The sequence below is a fragment of the Osmia lignaria genome, chromosome 16 (assembly GCF_051020975.1).
Source record: "Osmia lignaria lignaria isolate PbOS001 chromosome 16, iyOsmLign1, whole genome shotgun sequence".
In the NCBI taxonomy this organism is placed as follows: Eukaryota; Metazoa; Arthropoda; class Insecta; order Hymenoptera; family Megachilidae; genus Osmia; species Osmia lignaria.
The window spans coordinates 8,680,363-8,701,343 of record NC_135047.1 but is presented as its reverse complement, the minus strand read 5'-3'; the positions used below and the strand labels follow the sequence as shown (position 1 = coordinate 8,701,343).

Here is a 20,981-nt window from a genome sequence, read left to right as displayed (position 1 = left end):
ATATTTCTATGTATTTTCAAAGCATGTTTTCAATAAAAGTTAAAGGGCATTTACAATATTTTTGTAATAATCAGAACGAGATACTCTTCTTCGTATCATCAAATTACAGGTCAGTAGCAGTTAGTAGTGCTACAAAAACTACGTAATTCTTGAATATTCGTTTAATATACGCAAGTATTTGATTCGTTACACCTTTTTGGAGTGTTACGAATATTAATTTTACGTTAAGACTTAAATTAATAGATTATTTAAAAATTTCAATTACATTAAATTGTTACAGGGTTCTAACAAAATGCGGCTAGGAAAGAAGCATTTTGAAATAGCAACAAAATGGTAAATATTGCATTTATTTTTTAACATAAATATTAATTACTTAATTATTGAAGTATTTAATATTACGTTTTGTATCTTCATTAAGATTTAACAGTTGAATGTTTTAATTATGTAATACCATTTTACTTATCAATATTTTTATAAATTTTTAATATACATAATCATTTTATGAATTAGGCTACCATCTGCAATGATTTATGCAGGAGCAGCTGGCATGGGAGTAATATATTTTACTGATTGGAAAGTAGTTGCTAAATACATACCTTTTTATGGAGGAAAGTTTGAAGAATAGATTGTAAGATATTGCATACTGTACTACTAATTAAACTATAGCGTTGTATAAATTATTAAATATGTAATTTATTAAATATAATTATATAATAATAACTATGTGAGTTTTATGTTGATTTAAGTTGTTGTTCTCTTTCCTTGCGTTTTTCATAAATGATATTTGCATATATTTCATTATCTTTTTTTTTGTAATGGGTAACATAATCTTGTACATAAATTCTGCAAGCACACACATTAATTACATCTTACAGTTAAACTTTTTAAATTAATATTAATAAAATTATATTTACTTGAAACATAAAATGCATCCCATAAATCCACCTACACATAACGATATCTTTGTTGGTGTGTTAAAGAATTGTTTTGTCCTTGTCATCGCGTATCTCCTGTAAGATGATAAACTATATATGTATAATACATTTCCGTTATGCATATTTGATTAACACTTAATTATGCTTAAATTAATGACAGAAACAATATCCTAATTGTTTTACTTTAACACTGTTACCTAACCTCTTTTAATGACCAAGAAGACTTACTTTATTTACGTTATTACCTCCAAAGTTTTCTTTCGCGTATTGTTTTAATGGTTCATTCCAAGAATAATAAGCAGTAGCAAAACCTAGCACAAGAACAGCCGCAAACTGTCCTTTTGTAATATAAAGTCGCATTATCGATATAATTTTAGATTCTGATGAAAATCTGATAAAAAGAAAATTTTTATTGAAATTGTAAACTTACTAAATACAACTAAATAATGATAGTTGTAACAACTGCCGAATCTATATTAGTCGTGCTGAAGGTAAAAATAATATACCTAACCCAAAGTACCGTATCAGCCTCTCGACTACGCAGCTTCCCTCTACCAGCATTTCAATTTCCCGCTTACTTTTTAATTACATATTTATGCATGTGGCTTTCTTTGCTCCTTCAAAGAATATGAAAAGCGGATAAGTGTAATAATACAAACAAGTTTTATTTATTTATATTAACTTTGTAGATCTTTCATGTAATATAAATTCTTGTTCATATAAACAGACTGTGGAAATTGTAAATAATATCAAAACAGAAAAATATTTTTATTTAGACAAAATTTTTAAGTATCAACGGTTTTGAAAGTATATTATTAACAATAAGTACTTACATGTATACAATTCATGATATTTTGAATAATAAAAACCGTACATACATTGTCATATATAAAGTGTTACTTAAATTTTTCCAGAGAATTTGTAAAATTGATTATATACATTTAATTGAACTTTAAACATCTCTTGCATCGAAATAGGTAGTGTTCGAGATAATAATGCAATTCCATGATGATCACATATACTAATTAAATGATTTATACAGTTTTGTAAAGAAATCTGAAATGAAATATTGAACTATATTATATTAAAATGATTTTAAGAACATACATTTTAAAAATAAAAGTTTATGTAAATACATAAATATAAAAAGAAATACCTTCACAAAACTTGCTATTGAATCTTCTGAAAACAGTTCCAACAAATCTGCTATCAGATAAGGACTTATATGAATCAATTCTTTTCTTAGTTTTGTTAAAAAGTTTATAAACCTACATATAAAATAAAATAAATACATTAATTTTTATATTAAATAAAACAAAAATTTATGTTAAATAAAAAATGGTTCACTTACTTTTCAATATCCAGTGCCAGACATTTGAATATGTATTCTTCAGATTTATTAATAATAATTTTGGATTTATGGACAACAATACTCAATATTTGTCTATATAATAATAATAATGCAGGTAATCTATCTGTAATTAAACTTGTTCTCGTTTTTAGTAATACATTACATAATTCTAATGTGTCACTACAAATTGATATTGTAGTCTCTTGTAATGCTTTCAATCCAACAAATATACACATGTCTATAACATAACCCGGCAGATATAAATGCTTAGTGGAGAGAACGTTTCGAATTAATTTCAACAAACTCGGCCAAAGGTTTCTTGGTATAATTATATTTTGTATTGTTTGAATTAATTTACTGATAGCTAATAAGCGTAGTTTACTTCGATTGTTAGACATATTTATTTTCAATATAGAATTCCATATTATATAAATGTTTTCTACATCATTTTCTTGTGCATTGGAAAGAGCTTTTATCTGTAATCAAATAAAACTGTGAACTTACATAATAATAATAATTATAGTTATTATTTACAGTTATGATCAAATAAACATGTAATCATTAGTTACATACCACTTGATTATGTAAATGTTCAAATAATTCGTGTACTTCTTTTGCTTCACTTGATTCTAATAAAGGTAAAATTACATCAACACACGGATAGTTGAAGGAGACAAACCATATCCCTCTTAATGTCTCATTCGTAATTTGAAATATTTTCTGATTATGGAGGATAATAGTTGCTAATTGTAGTCCATCTTGCAACATTTCATTTCTTATTTTATTGTTATTATCATTCTATTGATAAAATACTCCCAATTATTAAAAATATGATAAATTAGTATAATAAACTTTAGTAACTTGATTACAATATTTACCATAAATATATCATCAAGTATAGATTGTGCTAATATTTTTAATTTTTCTTCAACGCTTTCGTTTGTAAGATTGATTTTCAATATTAAATTCAATATTTTCAAGTCGTCAATTTCTGTTATTTTTGACGATACTGTTTTCATTATAGTTTTACTTATTTTCTTCTCTGCCTTTTTAATAATTACCTTTTGATCAGTGTTTAATTTTGCTTTAACATGTTCCATAGATTTTAATAAAAGAAGAATATTCTTTTTAGAATTCATAGAAGATTTTACAAGCTTCTTTAAAACTGCATATGATAAACAACTTCTAAGAAATAGTTCTATACTTCTCTGAGTAATTTTGTTATGTGGTAACTGACTTAATAATAAGGAGGGATTTATATACTCAAATATGTTAACATCAGACTTTTCTAGTAAATCTGAAAGTTAACAATTTTTCATATAATTTGAATTTGAGTTAACCTTTATAGATATATAGTATCAGCATTTGTTAAATAAAAAATACCTGAAAATATCGTGTTACATAATGAAATTATCTCATCGTTACGGTTGCATTCCATTCTAAGAGCAAATATGAACATAAACATTGCTATTCTGATTTCAGATTTCAAAAACATTACAGGTAGATGAAACAATACTTCTAAATGCATTTTAATTTTAGTTAAAGATGTATCATCTGCATAAATCCATTTTTCTTTTAATAATTCTTCTTTTATATGTATTAATATATTATTTAACTTTTTATTTTCATTCATTTCTGCTTCAAGTAGGAATTCCTACAAAATAATAAAATAAATATTGTTAAATTATTTAAGTAATTTTGTACAATACTTGCACCTTTTACTGTAAGTAAAAGATTTACACTTACAGTATGAAAATATTCACTTATAGATTTTGTTACTCCTGTTACTAATTGTCCAATTTGAATGAAAACACAATTTGATAGAGATAGTACTAGTCTTCTGTTTTCTTGCAGGCTATCTTTGTATAACACTTCTATCCATTCACTAAAATTATCTGCATTGCATGTCATTTGTATTAACAATAAATTTGCTATTTTTGATATCTGTTCATTATTCAAAAATGGTATTATTTGCGTATCAAATTTTAATATATATTGCCAAGAATATTCTAAACCACCTATTAGATTATTAAGCATCACTGAAGATTCACTTAAAGAATTTTGAGATATCCTAACTTGTTGTAAAATAAGTTTGTTCTGTAATTAAAATACTGATTTATCAGTTACACATATTGCATAAATAAGATAAATAATTAAGCTGTTATTAACATACCATACTGTTTTTACTATTGTCTGTTCCAAAATTTGTAATTCGTTGAATCAATTGTTGCCACTGATCTTCTGATATAGGAAATTTCAAGTTTTGTGGAACAATTTTTGGCATATAATATATGAGTGCTCTTTGCATTTCGTTCCATGAGAATATTGCAGCTAATAACGTTATGGTAATTTTCTCATTATAACTTAAGTGTAACATTTGAGCTATCAAAAGTGATAAAATATTTCTTAACTCATTAAAATCATTCACAAACTTCTTATAAAAAGCTAATGTTCCTGTATGTTCAAAAACACATGTACCATCTAAAAATGTAGTAAGCAATTTAACTGTTGCTTGTAATATTACAATATTTTTACCTATAATAAATAACATTTAATATTAGTTTATTACTAAATCATCATTTAAATCAAATATTTATGCACAAAGTGATAGAGCATAGTTATTACCTGTACAGGTATCATCAGATTGTAACACTTCCGTACAATTAGTTTTTAAATGATATATTAATGTTCTTAATATATTTATATTTTGCGTACTCGTAATGTTATTTACTGATTTCATAAATTTTTCTTTGAATTCATTCAGAAAGGATATATCAATTTCTGTATTTTTATTATTTAAGGAATTGTTCAAAGTGATCAACATTGTTGAAATTATTTTTTCTTCTTGCCTTAAATGTATACAAACATCCATAATAGAGGTAATTAGTTTTGTACATTCTGGCACTGATTTTCCCATAAATATTTTTTTCAATATCTCTTGCATATTCTTCTCAATTAAGAGAGGATTAAAATGACAAAATTGTGTCAGAAGATCATAATCTATTCTACTCATCTTTTTACTTGATAGGATATTATCTATTATATTTTGACAGTAATCAAACAATGTAATGTTGTGTATTTTATTGTCAAAATCAAATGTTACATCATTTAAATTTTTCAAAAAAGAATTAAAGATTTCTTTTTCATATATTCCTGCACACTTTACTAATTCTCTGAATATTAGATCTAATATGATATTATCTGTCTTGAAAATATTTATTGCAGCACGAAAAAAAAAGATAAATGTCACCAAATTACTTTGAAGATCTTTTGTCTTTGCTTCCTTGGCTAAAATGGATAATAAATTTTCAAACTGTATTATATTTTTGTCCTCTATAAATTCTTTACTTTGTACATGTTTTTTCTTGAAAATCAATTGCTGAATGCACTTGTAAGTTACAGCTCCCAATCTATTTGTGTTATCAGTGCGTTTATGATCAATTATATCACATACAGGATATAAAACATCACGTATAAATATAGTTCTTAAATTATCTTTTATAGTAGAAGTAGTTTTATACATTTGGATCATACTTTCTATGACAGTAATTATTGTGTTGTAAGCTGTTAATGAGAGTTCATCATTTTTGTTAACGAATTTTATGCTTATTTCTTCTATTGATTGTTTCTCAGTGTTAAAATTGCATTCAAGAATATTATGTATGCATTCTAATAAAGACTTTATCAAAAGTCCTAACTCCTCTGGTTTGCTGTTAAAATATTGTTGTACTCCATCATTAGCAATTATTAATTCACAACATTTAAAAACATCACTGTACGTATCTTTTATACCCTTTTGAAGTGTTTCAATAAGGGTATTAACCAATAACTTTTTTACATTAATTTTAATATCCAGATGTTTAATTTTTAAACAGCTTCTTAATAAGCTCCAAGCCTTTTGATCTCCATTAGATATTTTACAAAGCCATTGTAAAATAAGATCTTCCTTATATGCTATTGGTACTTCAACAGCATGAAAAACATTTTCTGCTAATTTTAAACGTTTAGGTAAAGGTTCTTCATTTGCGTTTAGTCGCTTCAATAACTCTGTTAAGTATATGAATAAATGTAATAGAAATTATAGCAGATATTTAAATGTTCAATAATTTACATTACATTACGTGTGACTTACCTACTGATAAAACCATTTTAAATATTTTTAAACTTCACATCAATATATTCAATTCTACACATGTCTTTCAATTTTACTGAGAATTTTGTACTACTCTTTTGTATTGCAATGAAATAAATACCTACATTATATATATGCGTGAATACATATCTACAACATTAAAATATAATATTTGACTTGTATCTATCAGATATTACAAAATAAATAACATTGAAACTGTTATTATGTGAGAAGGTTTTTGGACATGCAGGCGGCATGCACGCTTAGTACCACAAATGCCGCAAAATGCCGCAAAAGCGCTTGCGCATACAAAGCATACTTGAACCAATCAGAGTTGACGAAGAGATTTAAGAAAAATATAGAATTTGAAAGTGCACGACAAAATTGATTATGATAGGACATTATAATTAATACTATTGCTAAATGTGTTTCAATTTATTACGAGTTAATAAAAACAAAACATCAAATATTTAATAATTTTTATGTGAATGATCTATGGTTAATAATTGTCACATCCAATTAGATCCGTTGATTCAATATGGTAACGTTACATTTGTATCTATTAACCAATCAAACAAGTTGGAACTAATCAAACTAACCAATCACCGCTTTAGAAAATTGCACTTTGAATGCACCGGATATGACGGTACGTAGTGGGGGAAGTTCCTCTAGTAGGTCTTCTACTTGGCGACTTCGTTCTCTTTGCTGTTGGACGCCATAGTGAACGCTTCGTTAGAAGGAAAGTTCGAGAGAAGTTGGGATCAGTACTTCCGAAAAACGTTTGTTCTTGGTGAGACATAAGTTTTCTTTTAACGAACGATGGCGGGAGCCGAATCACCAAATGTAAAACCAGAACTGCCGAATACAACTACAGAAAGTAGTAATGAAAATCCACGAGAACGTAATCCACCCGGCGGCGGCGGAGGTGGAGGCAGTAGCGGCGGCGGTGGAAATCGTGGACCGCGTGGTAGAAAAGGCGGTACGCGATTTTCTGGTGGACGTGGAGGAGGAATGGGAGGTGGAAACAGAAATAATGATGGGCCGGTAAGAATTTTATGTTTTTTTAATAGGAAATTAAGGTATTTCAGATATTCCTTGTTCCTCTTTGTACCGCCATATTTGTTTCAAATGACTGCGTAATACACGTTTTTAAACTCTTATTTTTAATTTCTAAAGTACTATTTTAGTTTCTCTGAATATTTTTGTTGTTTAAATATTCTATACAGATTTATAATATTAAAAAGGAGAAGAAAATATGTATATTGTTACAAGCATACTTTAATATATGGTACGGTGTATAGAGCGTTATTCTGTATGTTATTTATATGTATAGTATTTTTTACTGTTATAACTGGAAAAAATGTATAAAAAATTAGAACAGTATAGTAAAGTTAATGTATGAAACTTAAGATATTCAAACTTAAATTCAGTATCAAAATAAAGGAGATACTTCTCGGTAAAAATTTATTTTTTTTCCTTTTAAAATGCTATTTTTTTTTTCCTTATTTTTTGGTTTCTAATAAAAATGTGCAAAGTTCGGTATATCGATTTTCTTTGTAGACTGAGTACAAAATGGCGCGCTTCTAAACTAAGATGGTGGATAAGTATTCTTAATTTTCAAACACGTGTTTCAAACAATTTCATGTACATATAAATGTAAGAAGGTTTTCTTATACACATTTATTATTATGTAATATCAGAATTATAATACTAATATTAATATTAAATTTGGGCATAATTAAAATATACATATGATAGGGAGAATTCAGAAAAAATTAATAATACTGTTACAACATTTGTTACTACACGAATAGTTTACCCCTAAACATAGAAGTTATCCTTAACACATTGTATTCCAAATTGATAGCTATTGAATTTACATGAATAAATAGATAACTATATTTTATTATCATGTATTACACGGTTTAAGCATGTTAGTAATTTATAAATTTCTGAAAAGAAGAAAATATTGCAGATGAAAATGAGTGATTCCATGGATGGAGGTATGGATAATACCATGAACGAAGGAATGGGAAGTGGAATGGGAATGGGTATGGGAATGGGAATGGGAATGGGAATGGGACGTGGCGGTGGAATGCGCGGCGGCAGAGGTGGACGCGGAGGTAGTGATAGAAACCTAGGAAATCGTTCGCAAGATGTAAGTAATCTTTTAAAGTATAAATTATATTTATCTAAATAAAATAACACTTTTTTTTATGTATATTAGGATCGTTTAATGGAGCGCATTATGGGTATTAGTGGGCCAACTCATGATTTGCCACCTCAAGAAACTACAGAAAAGAAATTTAGTGGGCGTAATCGTTTGTATATTGGAAACTTAACAAATGATGTTACAGAAGAAGAGATCCAACAGATGTTTCAACAGTATGGTGAAATATCTGAACTGTTTGTTAATAAGGAGAAAAATTTTGCATTTCTCAGAATGGTAAATTTAATTTCAGTCGTTTTTTAATTATAGTTCTTCATTTAATCCAACGGCAGAGAAGTGTCAGGTTTTTTTAATTGCCGAAATAATAACATAAAAATATATAATATGCCATTTATCTGCTGCAGGTTTAAACAAATGATTAAAACAATTACCGTTTGATATAAAATGATAAATATTCTTGGCTGCAATTTTATAATTATGATGTGCTAGTTGCTTTGTAAATCATATTCATATATCGCTAAGATATATTTCTAAAGGGTATTTAATGTGCAGGATTACAGGGTAAATGCTGAGAAAGCAAAACATGAATTAGATGGTACAATGCGTAAAGGACGCGCGCTTAAAGTCCGTTTCGCCCCTCACTCGTCTACAATTAAAGTTAAGAATCTTACACCTTGGATTTCAAATGAACTACTTGAACGAGCGTTTAGTGTGTTTGGAGAAATTGAACGTGCGATAGTGATAGTAGATGATAGGGGAAAGTCTACTGGAGAGGGAATTGTAGAATTCTGTAGAAAGCCATCGGCTCAACTTGCATTGAGGAAGTGTACTGAAGGATGTTATTTCTTGACTGCGTAAGTTTTTATTACAGCATACGATAATTTGATTATCCCCAACGCCACGCTTATTTGATTTTCTTAAGTAATCAATAAGTGCCTGTTAATGTAATTGGGGAAAAGAAATTCATTCCAATAGGAAGCATGATACAATAATTGTTTGTGTTGTGCGCCGACAACTTGGAATACAAAGTATTACTTTTTAATAAGTATGTATGTTTAAGTAGAATATGATGTTTACAGTTCCTTACGCCCAGTAGTAGTTGAACCATTTGAACAACAAGATGACGTCGATGGATATCCGGACAAAAATTTACCTCGAAAAAATCCGGAATTCTTTAAAGCTCGTGATATTGGTCCGAGATTTGCACAAATAGGAAGCTTTGAACATGAATATGGAACAAGGTGGAAACAACTTCATGAACTATACAAGCAAAAAGAAGAGGCACTGAAAAGGGAAATGGCAATGGAAGAAGAAAAATTAGAAGCTCAAATGGAATTTGCACGTTATGAACATGAAACTGAATTATTAAGAGAACGTAAGTAATAAATATTGTGGAAAAAATATTATTTTATCATAATTGAAATACAAATATATTTATATAAACCAATTTTTTTGATTATAGAACTACGTATGCGTGAAGCGGATCGTGAGAGACAAAAACGGGAATGGGAAATGAAGGAAAGACAAGCGGAAGAGCAAAGAACACGTGAAGAAGAATTACGAAGAAGACAACAAGAAGAAATGGCGATGCGTATAAGAAGACAAGAAGAGGAGTTACACAGGCGTCAACAGGAAAATAATTTATTCATGCAGGTAATTAAGTATCTTTTTGCTTTTTCTATAACGCCATTTTCTCCAACGAAGTCTATGGCGCTTGTTACTTAATTAAACTTAAATTGCGTATTATAGCGATACATCATTTATGGTTTTTAATTATCAGTTTATTCATGTTTCTTAATAATGCTTAGGGTTATATTCCCTTTATATTTAAGGAGCAAGCAATGAGAGGCGGCGGCGGGGGTGGACTAGGAGGAAAAAATTACGATTCCGTCAGTAATAGCGATCGTGATGGATACGGTCAACCTGACGGTAAGTTTCTAAATATTAAAGTACTTTATATTTTTTTTAAATTTCATGTGTAATGTCCTTTTATACATTTTTTGTTAAAGTACCTTACGAGTTGTTTCATCCTATAATATGTATTTATAATACATTAATATATTCATTATATTTTTCTTTTTGAATGATAGAGAAGTTGAAGTAGTTTTTATTAATAATAAATTGTGTTTCGTTACAGGTGGAAGCAGCATGCCAGTGGTAATGTATCCCATTAAATTATTATATCATTTATTTTTTCTTACTAAAACAATTACTTATTTTGTTTCAACATGTTTGAGTTCGATATATATATATATATATATTTTTTTTTTTCTTCATACACGTATTTTCATCTATAGTAATATGAATCAAACTGTTACATCTATATGCAGGAATTTTTTCTTAGAACAATCGAACTGTGTTCTTGCATGACAAAAGAATCGGTACTGTTAGTGAAAACCTGTGCAAATTGTGCTGGAAAAACTTTATAATTATTCCCATGAAGCATGCCTTCCAATATAGCAGAGTTCTAATGTCTGCAACAATGCCAATTTTGTTGACGTACACGTATTTTCAATATAATATGTTTCGTACGAATTAATTCTGTTTTAATTGGCTATAACATGTGGAGGAGTCAATGGGCACATATGTAAATTTTATACTTAGTAGGGGGTTATTTTTTCCATTGACGATACACTATAAGGAGAAGTTAAATTGCGCAATTTTCCGTTAAAACGGAAATTGAATACTGTATTTGATATTAGATACACTCAGAACACATGTTTAGGTGGTGATATATTATCGCAATATGTCTGTTCTACATACGTAGGAACATTTGTATTTTTCATATGTCTCATCTGTTTCGTACTTCTTAAATTGTACTATGTTATAGAAATATCTCTAAATAATCATTTACAAAATGATGAAAACCTAAAGTGGTTTTACACATCCAAATATCTTTCCAATATTTATTGGAGAACCTCTGAAATATTCGTTGGAGGATATTTGTCTAATACTCGCGTTTATGGAAAAATTATTCCTGCATAATTAGAAAACCCGTGATATAAAATTAAACCTAATTGTTCCAGTACAGGTTGATATTTCAACGACAAATATTAGGAATTATTCGATCACAGTTCTTTCACACTCGACAAATCTAATAAGATACGCGAAGAGTTGCATAGGCAGGTTGTATTTCGTTTGTCATGTTTAAATTCTTCATCTTTTAAATGTATTGGATTTACAGTACATCTGTCTCTTATCGAAGGGAATTGTTTATTTCTGCTACGTTCAGGCAGGTGTTACCCAATATATTTATAGAGAATAAATAGTATTACATTCAACGAGTAATACAAAATATGATTACTTGAAAAAAAGAAATACTTTTTATTACTTTTGTTGATGATATGCTGATTAGTAATGTCTCTGATTAAATACACAATAAAATAATTAAAGACTTAAATATTCATTATGAATGAAGGTTTCATAAATTACGTGAAACCGACAAAATTCTTTCAAATACTCCATTGAGGTATTATCTGGGCATTTACCGATGGAAACTTACAATCAAAATTGTATTACTAAACTTAGCTACATTGGTCTCTCCATATGCTTGCAGACAGGAGGCTCTGCCTTCTATTTTCTCTAGTTGCCTTAATGATTAGGTATATTATTTACTATGGAACTACCAGAATTGATTTCTGATAAATGAAAAACTTGAAATGCTAAAATGAAAATTTGTATTTTGAATTTCTTTTATGGAATATTATTTTCCATTGTATACATTAGTTCCATAGTAATCATTTGATATTTATTAACCAACAAATGCCCAACTGTATTAAATAATAATTCATTATGATTAGCTGTATTCAGAAATTAATCTAATTCTAATAATTTAAGAATAGAGTATTTCAAATGTAGTTTCTGAGTACAGCAGTATTAATTCTAATTTCTGAGATATAATCAAGCTTAAAATGATTATTATAATACACACTTCTGTGGTATAATTATTGAAAAAAAAGGTTTACTTAGAGACCTTGATCACGTCTCTTTGCTGCTTTGATCAATATTTAAACTTCAGAATTGTGTGAAATTTAATGCTACTATTATACCTTAATAGATTAGCGTCATTGAAGAAATGTTCACAAGTGTTCTGGGATTTTAGGGTGTGAAAATTTACTTCATTGCTTATACACACGCACACATTTATGTATTTCTGTATACTTTACAGGTAGAAAAATTTCGTATACAGTACCAAGCATGATAGTCTTCTCTAGGGAAAATGGCAATATGGAGGAGAGACAGATTTAAAAGGCACAGATGTGTGGAACTTTTAACATAGTTGGAAACACGCGTTACTTAAACCTAACAAGCGATGACAAGTGAAGTGACAGTAATTATCATCTTTAATTAATGTTGGGCATTTGCTTGGTCTAATAAGGGTAATCGATGTCGATAAAACGACATTTTATATTTCTGAAAGCTGTATAACATTTATTCGTATGTCATTTGTTTTAGCGCGTGTATTATTCACGCATACAATTCTACTAATGTTGTACGTACAAACAACATCTAACATTGTGTTTTCCCCTTTCTTTTCTATGTGATTTGACGAAAATTGACGATGACCTGTGCTGCTGTCAAACGTGGATGGTCGCCCTGAACCATGAAATGTATTTATGGTACATCCAAAATCTACAAAACATCATTGTTCACCGTTTAAACGGGAATCGTTGGCACATTCACTTCAATGATTATCGGACAAATAATTTCTACTCTGATTTTAAAAACGACCGCTTTTACTTTACGCACAAATAACGATCTCGACCTTTTCTGATATCGGTTAGGATCCAAAGTCTTTCATGGATGCATATAACAGTATGGATCGGGGTAGCCGAGGGGGTTATAATGACGATCGTGGTCAAATAATGGATTTGATGGATATGAGGGTTGACATGGGTAATATGGGTGGCGGTCGTGGAGGTAGTGGAGGTAGTGGTCGTTGGCAAGGTGGAAGTGATCGAAATCGTCAGGATGATTATCCTAATAAGAGAAGACGCTACTAAAATGTCGCAGTATTATAACAATTTTTTTTTTTTTATATATATAACTGTCGAAAAGAACGTTTTCTGATAGTTCGCATTATATTCTTCAATCATTTTTCCAACATTTACTATCGATCATCTTTCGTGTTTTATATCATAGGGAAAAGAAAATATTAGCATGAATGAATGAATAGGGAGAAATGAAAAGGGCGTAATATTTTAGAACGATTTTATATCGTTCTTATTCGATCTGATTTGATAACATTATGAATCATTTGCTTATTTTATACAGAATATAAACAAACGTAAGTTTTGTAACCACGATAAAAGTGATAGAGACATTATTTTTCCATTATTAGTGATACTAATAATAAGTTTGATATATTGACGAATTCTGTAGGTTGACATGTTTTTCTTTTTCTTCTTTTTTTTTTTTTTTCTCAAACATAAAGCCTTAAAAATTGATACCGTTAATGTTGACAATTCACAACACATTTGTATTCTTTAGCGACTTCTAAGTGTAAAAAACAATATTGAAATCGTATGCCTTTTTTATTTCATAGAGACGGTTCTTCTCTAAGAATAAAGAGAACTAAAGTTTGAGTTTAAGGTGTCACTTCATGAATTTTGTGTTAATGTTCGGTAATGTAGAAACAAAGTATATTCATTGTCAATTAATATTTTAAATAAAAAAAAAAAAAAAGAAATGAGAATTTTACTTTATGGAAAAGAATGTAAATATTTAAGAAAAACATAACGTTAGTTTTTGTCACTATTGTATCATTATATTATCATTATTAGTTGGTCATTCATTGACTCGGTAGTTTTTCAAGAAGTTGAAAGTAACGATATTATATTTTGAACGTACCTTTAGGTTTGTACTTTATGATTACAAGGGAATATTAAATTAGTTTTTAAGGTTGCAATGATGACTGAAATTGAGATCAGTCATTCCATGATAATCTTTCTATAAGAAGAGAAATTGCAATAGGCAGATTAAGCCTATGTCGAGAGTTTTAGATAGAGAGAATATATTATCGATATTCGTACATACATGATTTTAAGTTAACGGCAGTGTAATACTCATCATGAGAACAGTATGCAATTTCTGCATTACTTAAAAGCTTTATAAAAGTAATTGTGTTAGAATAAGACGTATATCAGCAGAATCATCTGTAATTGTGCTACTCAAACTTTGTGAAGGAACTTAACTGACAGAAAGGAATTTTATGAATAAAGGTCTATATATATATATGTGTATATATATATATATATACACATATATCCATATATAGTAACTATTTATTTAATTAATAATCTTCAAACGCTCTATAGCACTCACAAATATGTGTACTTGAAGGATAATGCGAAAACTTATGGTTTTTATTGTTGTCAGTACATAAATCATACCCAATGAGAGAAACAATGACAATTCTGGATCTTAAATACCCATTATAATTTCGCAAAAATACAATTGAACTTTTTCAAGTTACTACATATGGGGATTAAATTATACTTCACATGAAAATAGCATACTTCTACAATATTGTAGACCAAATAATATATTATCGACTATTGTAGGATGACTGCTTTTACTAAACATGACACAAAGGTTGTAATGTATGTATTCTTATCACTTGTAATATACTAAACGCAATTTCTTTTTTTAATTTTTTTTTTATAGCTTTTATATGAAAAGAATTACAGGCTACATTAAAAAATATTAGACAAAGTAGTACCTATAAAACTTATAAACATTTAAATGACAAGCATATATTGTCCATTTACACTAATTGGGGAAAGTTGAATATAAATTGGTCTAATTTCATCATTAATAATATATGCACGTTGAAATAATTACATGCTGAAGTGAGATGTTAGGAATATAAATACCTTAGTGGCGATACACACGCTTTGGGTATAAACTATTTGAATGAGACTATTTTTATAACAAAATTTGTATGTCTTTCTTTCAATTTTTGAAAATAATATAATCTTGAAAAAGAATATTTGTTACATGAAATAAAGGATTATGCGCACATAATTCATATTAATCCAGTAACATCTGTTTCAAATTAAAACATTAGTACAATGTGATATAGGTAAATACGATGCTTTATATTAAAATGTATTTACTTTGAAATTTAGATTTCATACTATAAAAATTTTTCATTTTCAACTATCTATATACGTTTCTTTTTCAGGTATTATTTGACACAAATATTACATGCCGAATCTCTTTTTTTTATTTCTATAGTCAGATTTATATAAAGTTCTGTTACATATATATAATATTTTTCATTCTCTTTTCTTAATTTTATAAATTTAACATATATTTTCTGTGGAAGAAATGTGACTATGAATCTAAAGCAGGTATAAAAATATCTTTATAAAACTCTGAATTTCTCGCATTACTCTTCAACATTTTTCTATCTATCTAATTTTAATCTACCAGTCCTTATTTCTCTCTTTATGAAAATTTCAATCCCAATTAAAGTCAATTCACCCTATAATAATTACTGTGTGCCTGTAATGTAGATATTTGTAATAATTAATAATTGCATAATGAAACTTATGTCAAGTTATATTTATCATTAGGTGTTCTCAAGGAGATACAGTTTACAATTCACCGAATGAAAGTCAGTCCTTACAATAGGATTGATCAAATCTATGTATATTCATTCAGTGAATATTTTGCATGCATATGTGACAAACTTGGGTACATCGTTTTAATACAATGCTCAGAAATGCGAGCAAAGAGAAAAATGTTCAACGAATAAAAAAACCTTCATTACTCTACACAATCTTCTCTAAGTTGATTGTACAATAATTTGATAACATAATGTCTTTTGAACATTTCTATGGACAAAGCATTGTGGATGTATAGACACGAATGAAATTTGATCCTCATGATCAAAATAATCCATCTTCTTTCTTGAAGAAAACAACTACATGTTCAAGTGTACTACGCGGTTGCTTACAATCGCGAACTAACGAATAATATAAAGCAAATGTTATTAATCAAGAAAATCTTTTAACGGAGGAGAGACACAGCAATCACAAGATAGGCTTACTTACTTGAAACTACTAGTCAATGAATCTACTGGTATTGAGGTGAGTAGATTTTGTAAAACTGTTATTATGCGTAACTCTATTATAATCTTTGGGTGGGACATTTATACAAGTTTCTGGTAAAGATTACAAAAGGAAATTATCGAGTTTGACTTCAGTTTATGTTAATCCAACTTTTCTCATAATTTTATAACAGATACTTAAACTGTATTCTAGGTTCTTCTAAAAAATTGGCTTTTTAAAAATGTTTTATTTATAATCTTTACCAATGAAATTGAATTTATCTGTAACATTGTGAAACTTTGATATATTCATGAAGACATATGAAAGAAATTATAATCTGGAATGATTTACATATTTTGTTAACTGTATTTGGTTTACTTGGACTCTACATTTGGACTTGGATAATACCATATAAACTTAATCTATAGGAGTTTTAATACTTGTGTGCAAATTTTCCAGCCTAGACCGTATTTTTACCTATGACAACCAAACTTATATTTGTATACGAATTTTAGCAAAAGGTTGTCAAGGTTCATTATTTAAATCTAGGCTGATGTAACTAATTACTTATTTCAATAAACCAAACCTTGAGATATACTGTGTTGATGCTATACCTGGTTTCGGGGTGGTAATATGTATAATTTATCAATGAATGATATTATACGTACTTGGTTCTTACAAAATATTGAACTTTTCGCAATCAACTGAAACTTAATAGGTTGATAATGCTCTGTGATGAGTTTAAAAAAAAAAAAATGTATTTTGTCCTTAGAAGAGATATGATATACAATTCATGTGCTTTTACAATACATGTTTAAAACTCACAACAATATTGCTTAAAACTGTAAGAAATGTTTTTTTGTTTTATTGTCTATCCTGAACACTTATGTATAAATAATATTCAGGATGAATTTTCATTCACAAAAAGTGGTAGTTATTAAAGAGATAGTTTTGTATTGTAAACTGCACACTCCTGAAATTTAAAATTCTGAAAAGGTTTCTGACAATTATAGATTTGCTATCAATTTTATTTAACAGATAATTCATGTTCAGCTTATACATTAAACGTATTAATTTGCCAATTTCTAAATTAAATATTAAAGATGCAAATACCAGGTTCTCGTTCAAAACATTTATATCAATTTTTATGTTTACAGATGCTCATAGCTGTTGCTGGTTGAAGAAGAAAACTGAACGTATCAGGAGATAAAAGGGTAAGCAGAAATCATTATGTTTGAATTTTATGATAAATTATGATACTCCCAACGTTCTGATTTCATAAAATTCTTGTAATAGTTATTTAATAAACATGCTGTATTATGTTTCTTATAGAAATATTTATTTGCAGTTTTGCAACGACAGTTCATCCTGCATTTATCCAGGATATGGCAACATGAAATAATTGTATCTGCAAAAGATCGACCAGTACTAACGTCGAAAGGTTTGTTTAATTTCTTTTGTGTATTATTAAATATAATAATTTATTTCGTTGATGACAACTAACGTAATAATGAGAGATTCGATGAATTTTCCAACGTGTACTGAGTATATTTAGGTAAAAATACATACGTGTTTGTTGCTGCTTGAATATATAATATTAATCAAAATTTTATTTTATAGGGGAGAGAACTTCGTGGAAGAAGCAAACAGTGGATTGCGTTCATCTATGAAGTATTGTTAAAAACACAAAGTGTTATTTACAGATACCTGATTTAGAGTTTCAAAATACTGTTTTAATTTTAAATCATTTTAGTATTTTTTAATTTTAAACATGTAAATCGGATATCTAATTGCACACATACTTTCTAATCCACATTCCCACCGGATTTGTCATTTAAAGGTAATACACAATTTCTTTCTTTTATGTTTCTTTTTTACTTAAATATTAAATATTTCAAATTTATTGCAATTTACATAAATGATAAAAATTTTAATGATGATTTTCTTTCGGGGCTGAGTTTTTATGACGAAGCTTTAAGATTCCAACGTGTACCAATTTACTGAGATATTAATGAACACTTTTTGTGTAATTTTATTACGGTGTTGTACCCTCTTAGTAATTGAGTATGCATTTTTCTTACAGGCACTTCAAGGATATTGCGAGATGAAACCACATCAAACTTACGACTCGAAGGTGATTGTTTATTATATTCGTGCATTAATACATCTTCGTTACTAACACTATAAATAATAAGAATGTTGAAATGTAAAAGTATATTTTTTTATGATGAATTTCTGGCTAGAGTACTGAGTAAAGATGACAAATTTTGTTCACGTATGCACTGACATTTTTAATTCATATAATGTAAAAACCACGAATATAAATAAAATTTTATAAACATAAAATTTTTTCTGTTACAGTTTTGATGTCAAATATCAATTATCAAATAATTCACCTCCTGACAAATTATAATATTAAGTTAAGTAAATGATTTTATTTTTAAAAATCGTCTTGTATTATATCTGCAAGCAAGAAAATATAGTTTCTCAAATGTATCATTAACATAATTTTTAATATATAAAAACAATTATTTATGTTATTGTAATATTTATTCCTAATTTTTTATTTAAACAAATCACAAATTCTTAAAATAGATAATACTCTTGTAAATTTGAAAAAATGCTCCTGATGTTCCTTTCATAAAATTAATATCGTACAAAAATTTACTAGATCCGTTTGAATGATTAATGTGAAAGCATAAGAATTATTAAAGTGAAAAGAATGTTCATCTTTATGGTGTGTATATATATTATCGAATTTTAAACGCAACGCGTTTCATATAGGATACATTTAAATACATATTTAATTATTGCATAACGATTAACAACACGTGCGGTATACTTCCCCCTTTGCATTGAACATTATCATTAGCGATGGAATCAAGAGAATTACTCGGGACATTTTGAATAATTGAAAACATTGTAATATTAAAAAAGTTGCAACACTTTAAGAGAATAGATTTGAAGTATTCAAGTGCTCAAAAAGTAGTATATTTACTCACACATGAATGGAGCATATAAAAGTTAATTTTTCTTTATTTTTCATCGGATTAATGTCCGATGAAATCATATCAATCAATTGTGTTTGATGTTTTGTAGAATCTTATTGAAATTTTGGAGTTAATAATTTAAGAAGTCGATTCAATTTGTAGATCAGAAACATCGAATATCCATCACCAACCATTGCTACCGACTGTAAGAAAATGATCAATAAAAAGGTTTATCGATCATTTTCTTCACCTTCATTCAGCCAAACATAACGCACGATAAAATATAATGTACACATAAATAATTACATACATACAATTAGGCATAGTTCGGTTTTATATATACAAGATAGAAGTAATGCAGAGAAATTGTTCGCTCAATTCATGCTGCGATCAAAGATTGAATCTGCTGTCTCGTATTCTTTTTCAGCATTTACGAGTATTTCGTTTCGGTACCGATCTTAGACACGCCTGCGTGACAAATGCCTTTAATAATAACACAATTCTTTTTACTGTGCCTCGCACAGTAATCGGAATACTAATAAATAATCTAAATGTTTTTATCGACAAATAAATTTTTCTTTTATCTTTCGATCCATTCACTTTCTTCTGTTTCTGGTATTTATTGTTACTTCACGTAAAAATATTATATAGAAGATAAATTATCATATAAAATATAAATATACTTTATCGATGAAAGAAAGACAAGACAGATTCTGTTTTTTTTTCCTTGTAAAATACTGCTCTACAATTAATATACATTGTCGTATATTTTTTTTAATCTGATTATGTTAAGTGTACAAATTAATTTGGTGCCTTTTCTTTTTGAATTAAAGATTTGTTTTTAAATGGTCTTAGTAACTTGAACTATTCAAATATTCATCATTCTCTTGCGCCACTTATCAGTAGCATTTTAAATTCACAGAAGCAATATTCAAATTATACATTTTTATTTGAAAGGCACCGAATGAATTTGTATATCAAACATTTTCTACTAAAAGGAGAAAAAATTATAAATGTATACCCTCTAACAAAATATAAGCGAATGGATTTAACATTTACGTTAAATTGCCGATAGTATAATTTGTTCTAACATATATGTATAGATATTTATTATACTTTGCTATGTTAACGCAAATCATTTTTCAATCTAAAAGAATTCATGATTTTTTTTTGGAGAAACTCATTCGTAATTTTGTGCGATTTACAATGTACATAACTATATTGCAACATAGGAATTTTAAATACCATTGCATATCTCGTTATGCTTGTCATAATAACTAAAAAATTTAACAACAAAAATATAACTTTTTAAAACGTACACGTACATACAATGTCTCTGTTGTATT

The 20,981-nt window shown here is 28.1% G+C and overlaps 3 protein-coding genes across 19 annotated transcripts; 2 read left to right on the top strand and 1 right to left on the bottom strand.

Annotated features, from left to right (window-relative positions):
• Positions 1-85: 85 nt before the first annotated feature.
• On the top strand, positions 86-740 carry UQCR-6.4 (Ubiquinol-cytochrome c reductase 6.4 kDa subunit). Its single transcript, XM_076692869.1, has 3 exons — positions 86-170; positions 281-333; positions 511-740. Exons 2-3 carry the CDS (start codon positions 293-295, stop codon positions 623-625), a joined length of 156 nt encoding a protein of 51 aa, XP_076548984.1. The 5' UTR covers positions 86-170; positions 281-292; the 3' UTR covers positions 626-740.
• LOC117601077 (uncharacterized) lies at positions 703-7,152 on the bottom strand. 10 transcript variants are annotated; one of them, XM_034317366.2, is made up of 15 exons: positions 7,018-7,152; positions 6,419-6,568; positions 4,912-6,333; positions 4,460-4,821; positions 4,033-4,383; positions 3,670-3,940; positions 3,165-3,583; positions 2,860-3,084; positions 2,287-2,762; positions 2,092-2,203; positions 1,769-1,991; positions 1,442-1,663; positions 1,164-1,326; positions 915-1,010; positions 703-843 (listed from the first exon to the last, which is right to left on the bottom strand). In XM_034317366.2, exons 2-11 carry the CDS (start codon positions 6,432-6,434, stop codon positions 1,836-1,838), a joined length of 3,810 nt encoding a protein of 1,269 aa, XP_034173257.2. In that variant the 5' UTR covers positions 6,435-6,568; positions 7,018-7,152; the 3' UTR covers positions 703-843; positions 915-1,010; positions 1,164-1,326; positions 1,442-1,663; positions 1,769-1,835. The 10 variants fall into 10 exon arrangements, with proteins under 10 accessions (XP_034173257.2, XP_034173263.2, XP_034173260.2 ...); XM_034317372.2 differs by lacking the exon at positions 7,018-7,152 and having other exon boundaries at positions 915-1,025; positions 1,164-1,273; positions 1,366-1,663; positions 6,419-6,698; XM_034317369.2 differs by lacking the exon at positions 7,018-7,152 and having other exon boundaries at positions 1,164-1,273; positions 1,366-1,663; positions 6,419-6,698.
• On the top strand, positions 7,106-20,940 carry LOC117601078 (hrp65 protein). 8 transcript variants are annotated; one of them, XR_004580592.2, is made up of 13 exons: positions 7,106-7,462; positions 8,379-8,576; positions 8,646-8,864; positions 9,141-9,442; positions 9,668-9,963; positions 10,051-10,241; positions 10,424-10,517; positions 10,726-10,745; positions 17,803-17,859; positions 17,994-18,086; positions 18,266-18,485; positions 18,729-18,779; positions 19,007-20,940. XR_004580592.2 is itself a non-coding variant. In XM_034317380.2 (9 exons), exons 1-9 carry the CDS (start codon positions 7,238-7,240, stop codon positions 13,589-13,591), a joined length of 1,752 nt encoding a protein of 583 aa, XP_034173271.2. In that variant the 5' UTR covers positions 7,106-7,237; the 3' UTR covers positions 13,592-14,277. The 8 variants fall into 8 exon arrangements, 6 of the variants coding, with proteins under 6 accessions (XP_034173271.2, XP_034173268.2, XP_034173269.2 ...); XR_004580591.2 differs by having other exon boundaries at positions 10,421-10,517; XM_034317380.2 differs by lacking the exons at positions 17,803-17,859; positions 17,994-18,086; positions 18,266-18,485; positions 18,729-18,779; positions 19,007-20,940 and adding an exon at positions 13,373-14,277 and having other exon boundaries at positions 8,394-8,576; positions 10,421-10,517.
• The last annotated feature ends 41 nt before the right edge of the window (positions 20,941-20,981 follow it).

Bases quoted from the DNA above. Each gene is read 5' to 3' on its own strand.
- LOC117601077 (XM_034317366.2), bottom strand. The intron at 4,822-4,911 runs GTAATAACTATG...TATTTATTATAG, and splicing joins ATCTGATGATACCTGTACAG to GTAAAAATATTGTAATATTA. The intron at 4,384-4,459 runs GTATGTTAATAA...TTTTAATTACAG, and splicing joins ACAATAGTAAAAACAGTATG to AACAAACTTATTTTACAACA.
- UQCR-6.4 (XM_076692869.1), top strand. From the start codon at position 293: ATGCGGCTAGGAAAGAAGCATTTTGAAATAGCAACAAAATG. The intron at 334-510 runs GTAAATATTGCA...TTTATGAATTAG, and splicing joins TTTGAAATAGCAACAAAATG to GCTACCATCTGCAATGATTT.
- LOC117601078 (XM_034317375.2), top strand. From the start codon at position 7,238: ATGGCGGGAGCCGAATCACCAAATGTAAAACCAGAACTGCCGAATACA. The intron at 7,463-8,378 runs GTAAGAATTTTA...ATTTCTGAAAAG, and splicing joins ACAGAAATAATGATGGGCCG to AAGAAAATATTGCAGATGAA. The intron at 9,443-9,667 runs GTAAGTTTTTAT...TGATGTTTACAG, and splicing joins GGATGTTATTTCTTGACTGC to TTCCTTACGCCCAGTAGTAG.